The sequence below is a fragment of the Lygodium microphyllum genome, chromosome 11 (genome assembly GCF_053477565.2).
Source record: "Lygodium microphyllum isolate KBCC chromosome 11, Lygodium_microphyllum_v1.1.10, whole genome shotgun sequence".
Lineage (NCBI taxonomy): Eukaryota > Viridiplantae > Streptophyta > Polypodiopsida > Schizaeales > Lygodiaceae > Lygodium > Lygodium microphyllum.
The window spans coordinates 23773488-23793142 of NC_141145.1; the positions used below are offsets into that span (position 1 = coordinate 23773488).

Consider the following 19655-nt stretch of genomic DNA (forward strand, 5'->3'; position numbering starts at 1 on the left):
GTTTGGAGCTAAAGAATTTACTAATTCTCCTCTTATCTATTGTGTACTCTCTATCTCTTTCTCAGATTTTGTTCGCTGCGCCGTGTAATATTTTACATTACATTGGGTGAATTAGTGGATTAAACCCTTTAGTGCCTTAGATACCTTTGAGGAGGCTAGTAACTGTTGGGAAAATCCTAAGGTGAGAAAGCTAGTGTGAGAAGTGGTTACTCATAGGTTAAGGGGGTTTGAGCTAATCATGGATGAGACAAGGAAGCACGAAAATATCCTCTTTTTATCTTGAAAAGGAGGAGGAATGGTTTTTGCCTTGAATACTAATTCATTTAGGTTCTTGAGACCAATGGGCAAGATAGAGATCAAAAGAGTGAGGCATATTTGGAGGCTACAAATAGGTGAAGACAATCTAGCTACTATGTTGAACAAAATTGGGTTGGTGAAGTAGAAACAATCAAGCATATGTTTTGGAATGGTTTTTTGGCTTCAAATGCATGGTCAAAAGTAACTCCTAGGTTGAAAATTCAAGGAAACGAACAAGATACAATTTGAAGCATGCACAATATGGTGAAAGCGATGTCAATAGGAGCAATAGAAAGATTAGCAACTATGGTTTTTAGGTTCCCAGGTTTTAAAGGCAATTTGGGAGGCCATACGTAAGTTGGTTTTTCAAGATGACAAGACATGTCAAATGGGGTGAAATAGAGTCCAAAGTCAAATGGTTTTCTGAACCAATGTACAAATTAGGAAATGTGAGAGGGAGAAATAAAAGGCACTTAGTGTTGGAATGTAATCTAAGATGATGTAAAGTACAAAACGTTATTATTTCTTTGCTAATTAATATTACAATTTGTTTGCATCTAATCAAAGGTTTTGAGCTGATATCTAGGATCTAACTCTTCGAGGAAAGAGAAAGAGAGAGAGAGAGAGAAGAGAAAAAGAAAAATTAGAAAAAAGGAGAGGAGAAGAGAGAGAGAGAGAGATAGAAAATATATAAACATAAAGAGAGAGAATTATATATAGGGAAAAGTTAAAATTTACATACTTTAAGCGAGATGGGGGGAGGGGGAAAGAAAGTGAAAGAAGAGAGAGAGAGAGAGAGAGGGTATATGTAGAGAGAATTATAAAGAGAGGAAATATAAACTTTAAAAAGAGAGAGAAATAAAATATAAAAGAAAAAAAGTGAAAAATAAAAGAAAAATGCAAAGAGAAGAAAAAAAAGAGAGAGAATAAGAAAAAAAGAACAAAGATAGGGAGAGAGAAAAAAAAGAGGAGAGAAGAGAGAAAAAAGAGAAAAAGAGAGAAAATTGTGAGAGAAAAAAATTTAAACTAAAATAAGAGAAAAAAAGAGAAAAAATTAAACATAAAGAATTTGGGAGAGAGAGAGAAAATAAAAAATTAAGAACAGAGGAAAAAAAGGAGAGAGAACGCCGCAAGCGACCTAGCGTTCCGGGCGCGCACGCTAGTAGTTATTAGTTTACATATAAAGGCAGACGCTCTCGGATTGTAGAATCTCAGCGCCGCAAAATGTTCGCCTGCATCCTGACGAGGGTACTGCGGCAGATAATAACATCATCCTGTGTTTATAATTAATGCATATGGCGACGCTTGGCTTGCGGTCATCGTCATTAGCAAACGCTCGCTTCCACCCTTTCTCCTTCCTTGACGTTCCTTCTCGTGGTTCTGCAGTTCGCCTTATCAACCTCAGCTCCTGCGCGCCGCGGCTAGTAGCAGGTGATCCACAGAGAGAGAGAGAGAGAGAGAGAGTGTGTGTGTGTGTGTGTTTTTTTTTTTTTTTTGTTTTGCTTTGCCCAGTTTAATTTCTGCAAATTAAAAGTTTAATCCCACTCCCACGAGTCCTCAGTTGACTCCATATGGCTCTGCAAAGATTCAGAAGCAATTTATAAAGTACTAAGGCCCCATTCATTTGAGCCTCACCCAGCCATCTTTAGGTGGACCCCGGTGACCTTCCTGGAAAATCAGTTCCTGAAGGTACTTTCGGTCCCTTGTATGCCCCCAGATTGATGTCTTATTCGACAAGCTGGTGCAGTGGGCTTCATTTAGCTGGACTTTGAAGAAGTCTGGCTGTCACCAGATTAGTGAGCTTAACATGCATCTAGAAGGTCAAAGCCCTAGTATATCAGATCGTTGTGTGGCTCACAATGCAGTAGAATACCCAGCTCAAAGGAGGCATTTTTGCACTTACAGATGCTACCAGATAAGACTTCCATTGGACATGGATGGATGAAGGATCTGAAGTTTCCTTAAAGATGCTGAAGGCTGTGTTCTTCTTACACTATTTTGAGGTTAGCAAGTCTCATGCGGTGGTTTGTAATGCTAGATCAGTGGTGGTGTGAGTAGCGTTGCAACAACACGGATGCTTGGTAGTCTAAACTTCAGGGCTGAGACAGATTAGCAACACTTGTTTAGTTGTAGGAAGATACTGTGAAGAAGAGTGTGGAGGCACTGCTAGGGTTTGCACTGAGGAAACATAGAGTGCACGACCACAATAGAAGCACAATGAGACAAACACAGACATAGAAAGTAAAACGCAAACCCTAAATGCAAAACTCAAAACTCAAACACAAATAGAAGAAGGGATAGAAAGAATACAACTCTAAAGTGAATGAATGCTGTAAATGAATGTAAGAGTATATAGTGTACCCAAGGGGAGAGCAGTGTGCCGGAGAGTGACATCCATCAGAGACAGATCCCAAGTGCTATGACTACTAGTCAGAGTGATAGAGTGAGAGAAACACCAAACTCTAATCACCAGAGCGTGAGGAGACTAAGGTGATTGCAGATGATGATGCGGATGAAACGGCAAAATGTAGCAGTAGAATGCTGCAATAAAATGCCACAGTAGAACGCCGCAATAAAACGCGACAGTAAAATACCACAGTAAAACGTGGTAGTAAAATATAGTAATAGAACGCCACAGTAGAATGAGGTGATGGCAACAGTCGTAAAGGTTGGACTGCCATGTGGTGGGAGACTAATGGTTGAGATCTGCACACAAGGGTGAGAAACTTGCACAGAAGAGATGGGACTGAATGGGGGACAGCTTGTCTATTTATAGATGAGGATGGATCTCCCCAAATTAGGGTTTCATTGAACTATCTCGAACCACTCATTGTTTTAGGGTTTTCATTAAATTAAGCTTGTTTTGGGGCTGTTTAAGTGGCTAATCAGCATGGAATGCATTTCTTAGCTCAAGAGATACACCATCTAGATAATTGTGGTAATCCCTTTCTAGTTTGCTTGGAGATTAAATGTGTGGCTCTTGCAAGGATCAATGTGGTGGTGGTGGATGCATTTAGCAAATGGCCACATTAGGGTATGGTAGGTCACTATAGAGTGCTTTCTCTTGTGGCTGAAAACCACCTTTTGCTACCCTCGGAGGGTGAAACACAACATCATGTTGTGTTTTGCCTTAACAAAACAGAGACTGATGCTGCAGCACAAAATAAAAATCAGCTTTCTGATCTTGTGTATCTTTGAATAATGGTGCTGAAGTCCTGAATGTAGCTGAACCAACTTAACGAATAAGCTTAAGATGTGTTGCTTCACCTTGATGAAACACAGACTTGTACTGCAGTATCTAGTGGAAACATGTCCTTTTGATGTCATAAATCCCCATGCAGCAATGTTGGAATGTTGACTGCAGCTCAACCAGCTCAATGAATAACTTGACATGTCTTTTAATAGAGAAATACACGTTGAGATTGCAATATTTTATGATTAGCAAGACTACAAGTAAATAATGAAGATGCAAAAGGGGGGGGTGTGAGTTGACTCACATATCATGAAAGAAAATTGAAAACAAAGTGTTCACACTCATGCTAACTCTTAACTTTGTTAGTAGTCATTTGTGTCTTGCACAGTCATCTCTTGCTTGGGAGCCTCAATTAGAGTCAAATGAGGACATTAGGAGCTTTACCATTCTGTCCCTTTGTCATCTCATGTGTTTCGTCAGAGGAGGCAACTCTTTCTAGAGCATGCACTTCAATGTGTTTCTTTTTGAGTGAGTTTTAGTGTGCCCTTTTTCCGTTGTACACTCTCACATGATATCATAGCCAAAAGAGAGGACTCCAAGGTTCTACGAAGAGAAGACCACACTCTACTTGCTGTTTGGTGCAGATTTTGTCGTAAAGAATGCAGATTTTCTGCGTTCTTTGGGCCTTTTAGGAAGTGTGAGGGCATCTACAATTTCCTTTTGCAGGGTGTAACTGATTTGTCTTCCATTTAGGCAGCCCAAACTCAAAATACAGCAGTTTTGTGTGTTTGTAGATTTCTTTAAAGAGCTACGGATTACTGATTTGATGACTCAGATGAGGAGTCAATCCATTCTTTTGAAGACAAGAATATACATGAATCAAATTGTTGCTAAGAGAGGCAGGAAGATCAAAGTTTAGAGCCATGATTTTCTAGAGATTGTTACTCGGATAGATCTAGAAGATTGGAGCAGCCTTATTCCCCTCGCTTTTCTATATGTCTCTATTAGGGCCCTTGTTGAGCTAAAATATGCATTACTTGCTGATTAGCCTCTTAAACAACCCCAATACACACTAAAAATGCTCTTTTAGAGTAAAACCCTAAAACGGGGAGCGGTTCGAGAGAGTTCAATAGAAACCCTAAAACGGGAAGCGGTTCGAGAAAGCTTAGTGGAAATCCTAATTTTTGGGGTGCCCTTCTACATCTATAAATAGGCATTTAGCAATCATCCTTGTTTTGCAGGTTACACCAGCCCACACACCCTCTGCTGCTGTTGGTGCCCAGTTTCCAGCCTGCAACTCGCCTCCATTTGCTGTCTAGCCATCATCGACTGCAGCCACATCGTCTTCAGCTTGTCCATTGCTGTAGGCGACAGCTCTCAATTGCTGGCGACTGCTCCAAACTGTCCCAGACTGCTGTTCAGCCTGTTGTCCATCATCTCTAGGGTCAACCAACCTGCGTTTTCAGCATTGCAGGCCTTGACACTCTCAGACACTTTTTCAGCCTGCTGTTTACAGTAGACTGTGCACAGTTTCCAGGCCCCGATTGGTGGTACATTGCTGCGTTTACCAGTTTCCAGCCTCCAGACTGCTGCGTTTTGGTGACCAGCCTGCTGCCATTCACTATTCAGCACTCCTACACTCCGACTGGTGGTCACAGACTTGGGATCCTTCTTCGGTGGACGTCACACTCCGACATTGCTCTGCCCTTGAGCACACTGTACACTCCGTTCATTTACAGCATTCATTCACTTCAGAGTTGTGTTCTCTCTCTCCCTTCTTCTGTTTGTGTTTGAGTTTTTATGTTTGAGTTTTGAGTTTTGCGTTTAGGGTTTGAGTTTTGGCCTCTATGTTTGTGTTTGTGTCTGTGTTTGTATCTTTGTGTTTCTGTCGTGGTCGTACACTCTGTGTGTCCTCAGTGCAAACCCTGGCAGTCTTCTTAATAGCCCCTACTATAGGTCCTTGTATGGTCGTTCTGGCACCATTAGTGCAAGTGCCTGTTTTTCCTTCTTTGCCCAAAGAAGTTTGTCTTGATGGCTCAAATTACTCCCTTTGGTCTTGCAAAGTGGAATGCATACTTGATACCTTTGATTTATGGGCATTTGTCACCATCCCTATACACTCTCTAGTGGAGGATTCCCGCATTGGTTCCACGATGGACCAAGATGCCTTTGGGATTAGCTCAACTCTAGTGTCTGGACCTCTCTTTATGAGTTTGTAGGATTCTATCCTTGTGTACGTGTATAGACTTTAGATGACAGTGGAGGTGTGGATGAAGCTTTCTTCTCTTTATTAGTAGAAGACCTTTGCCCAGCAAATAGCCATATAGAAAAAACTTTAGATGCTTTGGGTTGATGACTCTCTTTTCATGAAGGACCATATCAACAAGATGGAGGAAGTGCGAGATGAGCTTGCATCCCTTAGCAGAATGATTTCATTAGATGGCGATGATAATGAGGTTATAGCTAGTGGATTTGGATCTACAAAAGCTTTTATTACAGGTTTAGGAGGGGACAACAAGAAGGACATCAAGAAGGCCAAGAATATGAAGAAATAGGTTAAGCACTTGGAGACTTCTTCAGGCCATGACATAGATTCAGAGAAGCCTTAATGCTAATATTGTGAAAGGGCACCCATCTCAAGAAGTGCTAGAGGAAATATCCTTCTCTTTATCGGGGAGTGAAGGATGGATGAAGCTACATTATTTGAGTTCTCTATCTCTACCCTAATTGCTACTTATTAGTTTGTGTTCTTTCACATCCATGAGATGGAGGGCAAACTTTCTATAAATAGACAGGATGCGTTCCATTCTGTCAATCTCATTTTTGCAGATTACAGGTGTTGAAGCTTCATTGTCCACATGCCGTTCATGGAGGATATCTTAGTCGGAGTTGTCCAAGATTGTTGTCTATTCACTATTGCCTATTTTCGGTTTGGTCGTTGTGTAGAATGCATGAGGAGTGACAATGGAGGTGAATTCATCTCCCACGAGTTTTCCAAGTTTCTACAGGAGCACGGTATTTCACACCAACTTACCTCTATTTTATCAATATATTTGGATTGTGACAATCCAATGCCTCTAGTATCATGAATAAACTGAATGCCCAAATAGTAATGCAAAGGCTCCAAATCTGACATTTCAAAAGTTGGCTGCAAATTTTTCTTAAATGCAAAAATTTGACCAGCATGTGTCCGTGTGAGTAGAAGATCATCCACATAAAGACAAATGACCAGCAAGGATCCCCCTCTTTGTATATGTAAAGAGTAGACTCTGATGGACTGTTAATGAACCCTTGGTTGAGTAGGAAGGCATCAATTTTGGCATACCAAGCTTGTGGAGCTGGTTTCAAACTATACAAAGCCTTTTTCAGCTTGCATACCTAATGTTCGGATCCTTTAACTACCAAACCCATGGGCTGTTGAGCATACACTTCTTGAAGTTCCCCATGTAAAAATGCAGTTTTAATGTCGAGCTGGTGTACAATCCAGCCATAATGGGCAGCCAATGCAACCATACATCTAATAGTGGTCATATGGGATGTAGGAGCAAATGTCTCCTCATAATCAATGCCTTTCTTTTGCACATCGCCTTTTGCCGCAAGCTTGGCCTTGTACTTATCAATGTATCCATTCACTTTTCGTTTTAGCTTATAGACCCATTTAGTACGAATGGCTTTCTTTCCAACAAGTAATGTAACTAAATCCCATGTTTGATTTTTTATGACAGAATCATATTCAGCTTGCATTGCTGCCATCCAATGCACACTCTGTTGTGCATCCTCAAAAGAATCAAGCTCATGATCATCAAGTGTGTTTGCTGGCGTAACAAACTTCAAATGCCTTGGTAGGGCATTAATTCAAAACGTGACAAGCACATATAATTTCTTCTATCCAAAATCCATGGGTAATTTTTTAGCTTTCAGCATACATTTGGCCATCTCCATGATTGACGGGTTTTTCCTTTTCGCAACCCATTTTACTACGAGTATATGTGGTACGTAGTATGGGGGAGTTTCGGAAACAGGAAAAATCAGAGTTTTGGAGTTTCGGCCAAATTTTGGAAACAGGGAAATGACGTTTCGGATTGTACACTAAAAAAAATAGTATTATGTGGGTACGTAAATATATCAATGCCTACAACATGTACCGAAATTTCATATAAGTCTTTGAGTCTTTATGTCATATGATTGAAATCATGATTCATTACACATTTCACGAGTTACGAGTGAAGATTGAGGAGTCAAGACTGAGGACTCAATGGCTGAAACTTAAGACAGCTTAACACAATTCAGACTCAATTTTCAAAACTTAAGGTAACAAAATGAATTAGAATTTATGACTCATGAATAATCTATGATCTAAAGAGCAATGAAGACTGACATGAAGAACAATGGAACAAGAATCAAGATGCCTAATAAAGTGGGATCAAGATACAATGATATATGTAACTATGTCATGTGAATAATCTATCAAAACTCCAAAGTCCAGTGAGGCTATAAGTATCGATATCAATGAACAACTGGCAACTCTAGTTTGGACTCTACACTGCTAAACTATCTCCTGTATATCACCGTTTACGAGTCATGACTCATGACTCATCCGGACTTTGAGGATCTGTGTACCATCTCCTCGTCCGACTCCGAGGATCTTGATCGAGAAGTTGATGAAGCAGCCTCAGCCTCATTCTCAAACTTTGGCTTTGACTCTACCTTTGATGCACGACCACGTGTGGTCCTCACAACCCTTCTCTATGCACAAGTCTTATGCACCGGTGCCAATAGCTCCTCATAGAGCATCGAGTAGATATCCCGTTTCTCCTGTGGTATCTGCGGAATGTCACACACCTTCTCTATATCAATCTTGTTAACATTCACCTGTAAAGGTGAACGAGACAAATATATATCATATGAGAGGAGCATAGTTGCACGAAACGCCATTTTTGGCCCTCAGAAACGGCGTACCATTTCTGCTACGTAGAAACACCGTTTCTGCTACGTAGAAACGCCGTTTCTGACCCGCCCACTTTTTTTTGACTTGTCAATGCATTCTTTGCAGGCCTTTTTAGGTGATTTTGCCCTATGTTTTTGAGTTCCCACGTGAAAAAACGAGAGCCCCAATTTGAAAATTGCTGTAGCCTGTGCATGCTCGTTTCTCGAATGCTGCCGGCAGCCATGGGCTCTGCATACACCTGCATTTTGGCCTGCTCTCTCTCTCTCTCTCTCTAGACTCTCACACATACACAGTGCATACACAATCGTTGGCACTGGAGTCTGGGCCTTGGCACTTGCAAGTTGCTCTCTCTCTCTCTCTCCCCCCCCCCTCCCCACCCCCCCCCCCCCCCCCCCCCCCCAACATGCGCATGTGCGACGCAGCGAACTCAGGATTTAGGTGGGATTTGGGAATACTCAACATGCCAAAGGATCAAGCATGGAGTCATGTCACAGTGCTTCAAGCTTACGGAGGTGGTAGTGGCTCCAAGCGGTGGCAATGCAATTATTGCGGCATTCAAAGAGGAGGGGCAGCCACAAGGATCAAAGATCATCTTGCCCATGTGCCCAATAAAGACATTGGTCCATGTGAACATGTGCCTGCTGATGTTAAGGCTTCCATGGAGCATTGGAGGCTCAGTTGCTTGGCTCTACAGGTGCATCTAGTATAGGAGAGGGAAACCATAGAGATGATGAAATTTCAGCAACAGGAGGTTCTATAAAGAGGAGTAGAGGAGCTTTAGAGACTGACACAATGAGTGGTGCACATATAGGGGGTTCTATTGGTGGAGCACACGGGACACCTCGGGCAACAAAAGGTTCATTGCAGGGTGCTAGTATTAAAGCGGATATTCAAAAGCAAGCCATTACAGAGGCCACTAGAGAGCTCACTCGATTATTCATTTAGTGTGCCATTCCTTTCCATGTCTTGCGCACGCCAAGATGGAAATCAGCCATGAGGGCTGTCAGCTGCATTGGATGTGAGTGGGAAGGGCCATCGTATGAGGGTATTCGGACAAGAGAGCTTAAAAATGAGAAAGCCCGCATAGAGGTTCAGTTTGCAGCCATTGAAGGCCACTTGGATGAAGTATGGTTGCATAATCTTGTGTGATGGGTGGTCTGATGTACGTAGATGAAGTGTCTATAAGATTCTAGTCTCCTCTTGCAAGGGGACAATGTTCTTGAGGGCCATTGATACTTTGGCGGTTGGCACAGTGGTCGCTAGCTCATATATTTGGCAGCATATACACAAGGCAATCATGGAGATAGGGGCAGATAATGTGGTTCAAGTAGTCACAAACAATGGGTCCAATTGTGTTTCCATCATACTTGAGGTTGAGTTTCTGAAGATAAGGTGGACCCCATGTGCTTCTCATTCTTTGGACTTGCTTATGGAGGACTTGGAGAAGTTAGATTGGGTTGACAAGATTTTTTCAACAACCAAGTCCATGGTGCATTTTGTCACAAAGCGGCCTAAGGTGCAAAGTATCTATTGTTCACACAGTGAGTTAGAGCTACTCAAGCCCTCAAGCACAAGGTTTGCATATATGTTTATTGTTGTGGAGAGGCTTGTGCGAGTGCGCAAGGACTTGATACGCACAGTGGTGTCCCGAGAGTGGTGTGCTTTGGAGGATAGCCAAGATGCAAAACACATATCTTTCTCACGGATGGTAATGGATCAAGAATGGTGGGAGGAGGCTGAAGCCTTAGTGAAATCAATCCAGCCCATCTATTTTGTATTGTGCATTACTGATATGGAGGGGAGCACCATGGGGCTACTCTATGAGTACATGGATAAGATTGGAGAGGCCTTGAACAACAATACCTGTCTTCCTCGTAGAAAGTAAGTGATTTTTATGGTTTATGCAAATATGTATTATCATTTATGGTTTGCAAATTTATGTTTATCCACCATAGCTTCACTTGCCCATCTTGAATCCAGGATCGAGGAGCTTTGATGTGTATGGCAAACACGATGGAATTGGTTTCATAGACCAATCCATGCAGTTGCACATGTATTGCATCCCCTATGGCGAAGTGAGGATCAGTCTGCTGATGATGAGCTAGAGAATAGTATTTAGGAGTACTTTGAGAAGTGGGTAAACGGAGATTTGCAGATGGTCACAAGGCTTGAGGATGAGGTTCTCCTGTTTCGTAACCATAGCCTCTCCTTTGGTCGCTCGACAACCCAGCTTTGAGAGACAGTTGCAGCCTGTGTCTTGGTGGGAGAAATATGGGGCATTTGCACCTACCCTAGTAAGTTGTAGGCTGAGGCTCTAGCTTTTAAGTACTTAGTGTTCATACATTGCGCATTAGAAATGTTGTGCAATCTGAAATTTCTTTTCTTGTGGATTGTGAAAAAAATGCCTTGCTATTTGAGTTCTTTCACAGGATTGCAGCTTAGGCCCATGTGAAAGAAATTGGAGCACTTGGGCCCTCTTCCATACAAAGAAGAGGAATCGTTTAAGCATAGCTCAGTTGGAGAGGCTGGTCTTTTGTCATTGCAACCTTCGCCTTCTTGAGCACACATCTACCTCTCTTGAACCTCGCCAGGTGAATGTCCACAAGGTAGACATAGAGAAGGTGAAAGACATACCAAATATTCCTCGTGAGGAGTTGAACATCTACACCATGTTGTATGAGGAGATGTCAGCTCCTGCCCATCGCACACGAGCTTCATGGAGGGCCACTTCGCGACGGGATGGGGCTAGCACTTTAGCAGTTGTAGCCTCACTCTCTTCTACTAGTTCTCATTCTGAGTTAGATTCTACTTCTTCTAGTGCATCTGCTAGTGATGCAGAGGCCGAGGATCAGGATGATGAGTAGTCACTCCAGAGTCTAGATTCCAGACATGTTTCAGACATTTCAGCTATTTATGATTGTATCGAGGCTCAAGCCTTAACTCTTTATCTTTTTGGTATTTTGCTTTGATGATCCACTATCCATTCATGATTGCATATGTTCACAGTATCTTGTACTCTTCTTTTTGAAATGATATAGACACATATGGATGGTGGGAAGTGCATGTGTACTGTGTAATCTCTCTTGAACTTTAATTTGATTAGTGTTCTCTAATAATTGATTGTTGTAGACTATAGTTAAGAGTCTATAAACTTATGAAGACTCTAGAGGGCCGAGTGGCCCGTGGGAGAAACCAAATGATATTTATCTTTGCTTTGGATTTGGATGGTCAATTGTATACAATGGTTAATGAAATTGTTTAGTTTGTTATATTTTACATGTTTTTCCCATTAAATTGTTTTCGCCGTTTCTTGTTTCTTGTCAGGACCGAAACTTTGTTTCTGCCGTTTCTTGCCCGTTTCCGTTTCGCCGTTTCAGAAACTCCTGGCAACTATAGAGAGGAGATTCAATATGTTCAATATTCATATATATCACAATTTACAATCCAACTTTCAAGCAAATTAGCAATGTTAAGTGTCAAGGACTCAAGGTTAAAAAGTTAATTATACATAATACTAATCATTACCAATTTACTTATGAAGGCTCAAGGTCCTCTCAAGAAGCTGGAGATTGCAATGGCAAAACACTCAACGCTCCAGCTGGGCAGTTGTGAGCTTGTTTCTCTTTTTGGTGTGAAAGAGGGCCCATGTGCTCTAGTCCCTCTCAGTAGGTCCTAAATTACAATCTTGCAAGAGGATGCGAATGACAATGCGTTTCTATTCAAATTTAAGAGATTGAGGTTAAGTAATTGGCAATTGCTAATATGCATGCCGCAAAATCAACATTTGAGTGGACAATAGATTATAGAACTTGTTGCCTAGGTTGCATAATGCATTAGATAATCAAGATTCAAAATATAAAAGTCACCAGTCACATAACAAAGTAGGAGCACAAATGCTGTATTTCTCCCACCAAGAGACAGTGTCTCTCAAAGCCTAGCTGTGGGTTAACCAAAATGAAGAGAATGATTGTGGAATGCTAGCAAATCATCCTCTACTCTTTTCATTATATCTATATCATCCCCTGTGAAGCGTCTTATGTATTCCATGAAGCCCTTCTCTAACTCCTTTGCTAGTGTACTGCTTCTCGTTATGCCAAAGGTGATGCAAGATATGTGTGACAACATGGATTGGTTTATGGAACCAATCCCATCGTGCATTCCACATTGCAGGAATCTCATCAACTCTATAGATAAAATAAGTTAAAAACTTAGAAGTTAGAATAATGATCAATTATCAAGGAGTCGTTAATACCAAATAATTACATGTGTAAAAATTAAACAAAAACTTACTTGTCTTGGGGCAAAAAACTGTTGCGAAGCAAGGCCTCGTCAATTTTACCCATATACTTATATAGAAGCTCTAAAGTACTCCCCTCCATATCAGTGATGCGCAATACAGTGTAAATAGGAGTGAGACTTTTCACCAATGCCTTTGCCCTCAATCCACCAACTCTCATTTAAAATAATGCGCCTAAAAGCAAGAGCCTTTGGAGACTCTCTCTCACTCCATGTGAGCCATTCTTGGCATGGAATGGTCCGTATTAAATTTGGACTGCCCCGTATCAACCTCTCCAATACAATAAACATATAAGCAAATCTAGTGGTGAAGGACTTTAATAGCTCAAGTGTGCTATTGGCTCGAAACATGCTTGTGACAAATGGCTTTTTCTTCACAAATCTTACCATGCTTGTTGCCATCTTGAAAATGTCATCCACCCAAGATATTTGCCTAACATCTTCAATAAGCAAGTCAAGGCAATGGGATGCACATGGAGTCTATACTATGCTAGGAAACTCCTTCTCAAGCATACGTCCCATAGACACACAATTGCTTCCATTATTTGTCACCACTTGCAACACATTTTGGACTCCTACGTCCATGATGACCTGTCGCATGTGCTTCTAAATGAAAGTTTCTGTGATGATATGACCTGAGGCAAAGACATCGATGGCGTTAATGAACATGGTGCCTTAACATGAAGACACGAAAACATTGTAAACATTCCTTCGGCGCATATCTGATCATCCATTGCATAATATTGTGGATCCATATTTCACCCATGTCTCCTTCAAGGGCTCCAATTGAGACTCTATGTATGCTTTCTTCTTTCGAAGCTCCCGTGTGCGTAATGTATCTGCGGATGGGCCTTCCCACTTACACCCTATACGTCTTACTGTCCTGATTGTCTTCTTTCATTGATGTGTAGTGGCCACATTGAAAGGGATAGCACACCGAATAGTTGCCTCCACAATTGCCTGCCTCTGAAGTCCTGTATGGACACTTTCACCATGCAAGGAGCCCTTTTGCCCACCACCACTAGAAGATGGTAACGGGATCCTTTTTGCACTTGGATCCGATACAGATATGGATGCACTTCTTTTTGATGGGCCACTGGCACCTCCAATTTAGCTAGCGCTACTAGGTTCACTAGCCTCTCTTTGCCCCACTTATGCTTTATTAGCCCGATGTGGTGTTGGATGAGAGGATTCATCCTTTTCTAGCTCAATACCCATACGCTTTTGGCGCCAAAGATGGAGACTTACTGTTACTTCTGTTGGCACATTTGCACAAGGCCAATGTTTTTGTTGGGAACGCATGCCAAGTGGTCTTTCACGCTTGTTACACTCCCCGATTTCTCCAATCCACAATAGTTGCGCCGCCACTTCTTTGATTCGCCGGAGTCCTCGTATCCCTTGATTGGAGTGATGTGCCTCCAATATGGGTTTGGTGCCATGATATGATTAGCCTTTAGGACCTAGGTAATGGATTAAAGGAGGAGGAGAAGAAGAAGAAGAAAGAAGAAAGGAGAAGGAGAAGGAGGCGGGAGTTGGAGGTGGGAGCTAGAGGTCCGAGGAGAAGGAGGTGAGAGCTACTGGAGTGTGCTGTACGCGCGAGTCGGTCGTTTTTTTATTGCGGGAAGTAAGAAACGATACACTGATGATAAATACCTCGGGATTCAAGATACTCTGAAAATTATTTAGAAAGATATTCACCTCCCCTTGTCGATGCCAAGGGTTCGAATGCAAAAGCTTCTTTGGTTTTTCATCATGGTAATAAAATTCTTGAAGCAAGAAATGACTTTTGACTTGTCAAGAATTGCGTGGTGGGGGGAACTTGCTTGAGCTGTTGCACTAAACACACACCGTACACACAACAGGAAGCTCACTCAAGAACACAAGAAGAGAGATGGAGACAAAAACGTTTTCTAGCTGGTTTCTTATTCTTTTTTCAGATACAATACAATGTACACAAAGTATAGATACGATACAATATAAAGGAAAGTGGCCTACTAAGTCGAACAGTGCATAACTGACTATACTAATTGAGTGGCGCTATATCTATGCCATCTCTAGGTAGGTGTAACCAACTAAATATAATAAGTAATAAGTCAGTGGCCATGTGAGGATCATAATGACCACCGACATGCTAATTGTAGACGCACGGATCCAACTAGCCAGGCAGTCCATCATTAATGTTTGTATGTCTTGAGCTTGCCATCTCAACACTCCCCCTAAAGCTCAACTGTATCTTTGTGACTCCAAGTAAGCTTTGAAACTTTTTTAGCTTCTCTATACCCAATGCCTTTGTAAAAATGCTAGCTATCTGATTTTGTGTGCTGACATATACCAAGTTAATCTCTCTTGCGAGTATTTTTTCTCTCACAAAATGTCAGTGTGCCTCAATGCGTTTTGTCCTTGCATGCAACACTGGGTTACTAGCTAGTTGTATGTTGCTCATGTTGTCACAATGAATGATAACTAGACCATTTTCCTGCACATCTAAATCACCCAATAACTTTTGCAGCTATACCACCTCATATACTGCCATAGCAACACCTCTATACTTGGTCTCTGTACTCGATAGAGCAACTGTAGATTGCTTTTTGCTGCTCTATGTAACTATTGCATTACCAAGGAAAAACATGAATCCACTAGTAGATCTTCTGTTTGACATGCTAGCAGCCCAATCTGCATCTGTGTATCCAAACACCTGTATATCCTTACCTGTCTCATTAAAAATCCATAATGTAAAGTGGACTTCACATATCTCAATATGCGTCTAATTGCATCCAAATGAGGCTTTCTAGGCATTTGTATAAATTGACTGACAAGACCAACAACATAGCTCAAGTCTGGCCTTGTGATAGTCATGTAAATCAGACTTTGTACTATCCTCTTGAACATAGTAGGGTCTTCTATCTCATCCCCAATGTTAGCACTCAACTTCACATTTTGCTCTAATGGTATTGAAAGAGGCTTACGTGTTGTCATACCATATTTGGATAATATATCCAAGCCATATTGCCTTTGAAATAGCCATATACCATCATCACATTTAATCACCTCAATACCAAGAAAGTATCTCAGCTCATCCAAATCCTTCATCTCAAACTTCTTCATTAAAAAGTCCTTGACTTCAGCAATCCCATTGTCGCTGTCACTTGTAATAATCAAGTTATCCACATAGATGACTATAATGACCAAATCTGCATTTTCTTTTCTCACATAAAGTGAGTGATTAGCATCAGAAACATAAAAGCTTCTGGTCCAGATCTTGTTAGATGATGTTATATGTGCAGGTTAAAGAATGTGCTCTATGGGCTGAAGCAAGCACCTAGAGCATGGTCTAACAAGATCGGAGAGTATCTTGTTAATATTAGCTTTTATCAGAAACATAAAAGCATCAGATGATGTTTCTGGTCCACTAAGGCTCCGTGATTCTTGCTTTTCTTTCTGTACATAGCTATCATGATCATCATCATCATCTAATACGTCACTAGTAGATGCATACTAATTGCTCATCTCATAAAAAATAACGTCCTTGCTTATTTTGAACTCACTTGTGATAGGGTTATAACAATGATATTCTTTCTGCTCTAAGGAGTATCCAATAAAAATACATTTTTCAGCCTTTGGATCAAGCTTCTTTCGCAGCTCATCTTGCACATGAACATATGCAATACAACCAAACACTTTCAAGTGTAACACATCGAGCTTCTTGCTTGTAAAACATTCTTTGGGGGTCATCCCATGAACTTCAGTTGTGGAAGTTCTGTTCATAATATAGACAACATGATGAATAGCTTTAGACAAAAAGTGTTTTGACATATTCTTTTCAGTCATCAATGCCCGTGCAACTTCTCCAATATGCCTATTTTTTCTTTTTGCAACCCCATTTTGCTGTAGGGTATACGTACAAGTAAAGTGTCTCTTTATCCCATGAGACCTTAAGAAGCCGCTTAACTCATTAGAGAGATAATATTTTCCTTCATTTGATCTCAAGCACTTTCAAGCCTATTTCTGTTTCAATAGCCACTTTGAAAGATTTGAAGTGCTTAAATATAACACTCTTTTCCTTCTTGAAGTGTACCCATAGATAATAAACGTGACAAAGTATTTACTGCTACCAAGAGATAGATTCTGTGTAGACTTCCAAACATTTGTATGTACAACATTAAGTATATTTTTGCTCATATCTCTGTCATGTAAAAAGAGTTGTCTTGCCCAAGGTTGTCCACATCTAATGGACGGGTCAACTCGTCCAACCTGTCCTGTCCGGTTCGCTTGTCCATTCTCTATGACCTGTCCGATTGTGCCTCATGAGACCGTTACGCTGCACGCGAGTCCCGACTTCCGTACGCCTGGGCCTTGCGGCCGATAAAGTTATAAATGGTCACTTTTTTGACCGTTTTCAGGTCCGTTTTTGTTTTCTTTCTTACCTTTCTTTTCTTCTTTCTTTCTTACCTTTCCTTTTTTATTTTTTTTCTTTCTCACAAAGACTCAAGAGAAAAGATTAAAGATTAAAGTTTTAAACTAACAAGTTTAAAAACTCTCTTCTTTCCTCTCCCCCTCTCATGATTCAAATTTCATCCATCTCTCTCTCTCTTATACACACACAATGGATTATGGCACAATGCAACTATCGTCTCCCATGGATGATGGGCCACCATTCAAATTTCAGAATTTGAAATCTCTCTCTCTCTCTCTTTCCCCCCCTCCCAAGGGCCAATCCTAAAACCCAAAGCACTCTCTTTCTATAAAATCTCCCCTCCCCCACTATCTCATTCATCCTTTCAAGTTCTTCACCCCTGCTACTCCTTTCAAGCTCTCCATCCTTACTACTCTCTCAAACTCTCTCCTTGAGTCCTCCCTTAACCTCTCAACCCTTCCAACCTTCTCCTCCATCAAGCTATAGCCTCTCTCTACCCCTACAAGCTCTCTACTCTTTCCACTCCTTTCTTTAATCATCTCACCCTCCACCTGTGACCCTCTAGACTCTCTCTATACATCATCAATGGCACCCCCTCTCCATGAGGCCTTTCACTTTGCATTGTGCCTACTTCGAACGAGTGAAGGAGAAATCGAACACTTGCAAGTGGCAATGCAAGTATTGCCCAAAGCTCCAAATCTCATCTGTCACTCGCCTTTTCATCCACCTTTGCAAATTAGGAGGGGAAGCCACACCATGCCCTGGTATTCCTAACGATGTCTATAAAGATTATCGTTGGAAATACTTGCCATTGAAGCGACGCAAAGGCCTTTCAAGGGTAAGTGAGGAGGTGATCTCTCCTGATCATGAGGTCTTGAATGCGGAAGACGATCCCTCTCCAACTATCTCGGTTTCCTATGTTAGAGAGGCCTCTTCTATCCCATCTAGAAAAAGCCATTTGATTGGTGTACCGATGTCCAAGAGACAAGCCACTCTTGCCCAAGCAACGATGCAAGTTTCCGGTTCTCTCTCCTTTCTCAAGGAGAGGTAAAGGCAAGTGGAAATAGAGATTGCACGAACCATAATTGAGTGCAATCTCTCTTTCCATATTCTCAAAGTGGATCGATGGAAGTGGATGGTGAAAGCCATTGCCGCTGTTGGTCCATGCGAAGGATGATACGGTGTCATGTACAATGATATGCGTACCAAGAAACTCGATGAGGAGAGAGAGGATTGATAAGTCCCTTGAGCCCATGCGTGCCGGTTGGGCAAAGTATGGATGCTCTATCCTATCACAACACCTCGAATTGTGCATCTATGGGGCGGAAACTTGAGACCGAGTTTCCGTCCATAGTATGGACACCATGCGCTACACATTGTCTAGATCTTCTTATGAAAGATATAGACAAGTTGGAGTGGGTAGCGAGGATTGTCAACGATGCTTGCACAATCGTTGGCTTTGTTAACTCCAAGATCTGAGTTATTGCGATTTATTACTCATACTTAAACTTGGAGTTGAAGAAGCCCTCAAAGACTCGGTTTGCGGTCATGTGGCTTTTTCTCGAGTGTCTCTATGACGTTTGCAACAAGCTACGAAAAACAGTTGTCAGATAAGTTTAAGGAATGGCTTGAAGGGGAGTCCACATCAGGCCAAGTGGAAGCAAAGGCCGTTCAAAGGCTTTGCTTAAAGGATGAATTTTGGATGGATGTGAGGGGCATTATCATTGCCGTCACTCCCATCTACAAGGTGTTTCGCATGACGGACTTGGAGGGAGCTACTATTGGCCTTCTCTATCATCTTATGGTGGATGCAATGGAGGAGATACAATCATCGACCATCTTGGATAGAGAGACCTTTTCTTCATGGTATTGTTAAAAAAAAGAAAGATTCATGCTTCTTTTTAGTTTTAGAATCTATATTTTATATTGTCTCACACTCTTTCTTTTCAAATTTCACCTCTAAATCTCTATTATCTTACATCTATTGTAGTGATATCTTGGATATCACCCCTAAAGAGATGATATTTTCTTTTTGACAAAGAAAAGATAGGAGTGGATAAAGCGACCCATACATGGGTTTGCGGCACTCTTGTATCTTGTCTTAAAAAAACCTTCTCTCTTTATGAATACCAATGTCCTTGCCGATCGTAATACATTTCTTCCAAAGGCTTTGATAGAAGAGCACCATGGTGCCTTTCTCCAGGAGCTTATTAATTATAGTTATCAAAGGGGCATCGCTTTCGCATCTACCATTTGTTGGAAGCAGGAATCCTTGATGAAGCCCCTTTTTTGGTGGAAGTCATTTGACTACGAATTGCCTCACCTCTAAAGAGTGGCCTTATGTATTCTTACATAGGTTTGCAAATCTCTTCTTTTTTTTCATTTAATTCTAGTTACAACTTACAATGTGCAAGTTTAAAGTTTAAACTTACTTTTTCTTCACATGGCTTAGGATTGTTCGTTGGATGCATGTGAGAGGAATTGGTCTGTCTATTTCCTTGTGCACA

General features: G+C 41.3%; 1 protein-coding gene and 1 pseudogene across 3 annotated transcripts in view; both read left to right on the forward strand.

Annotated features, from left to right (window-relative positions):
- The first annotated feature begins 1465 nt into the window (after nucleotides 1-1465).
- LOC148028626 (uncharacterized) overlaps nucleotides 1466-19655 on the forward strand; it is a 40380-nt gene continuing 22190 nt past the window's right edge. The window contains exon 1 of one of the 3 annotated variants that reach the window (XM_087687428.1): nucleotides 1466-1728. In XM_087687428.1, coding sequence (XP_087543554.1) covers nucleotides 1587-1728 — 142 coding nt within the window. In that variant the 5' untranslated portion in view covers nucleotides 1466-1586. The remainder of the gene's footprint in view (nucleotides 1729-19655) is intronic. The other 2 variants (XM_087687430.1, XM_087687429.1) reach the window with 2 other exon arrangements.
- On the forward strand, nucleotides 8897-19593 carry LOC148028627 (uncharacterized; annotated as a pseudogene).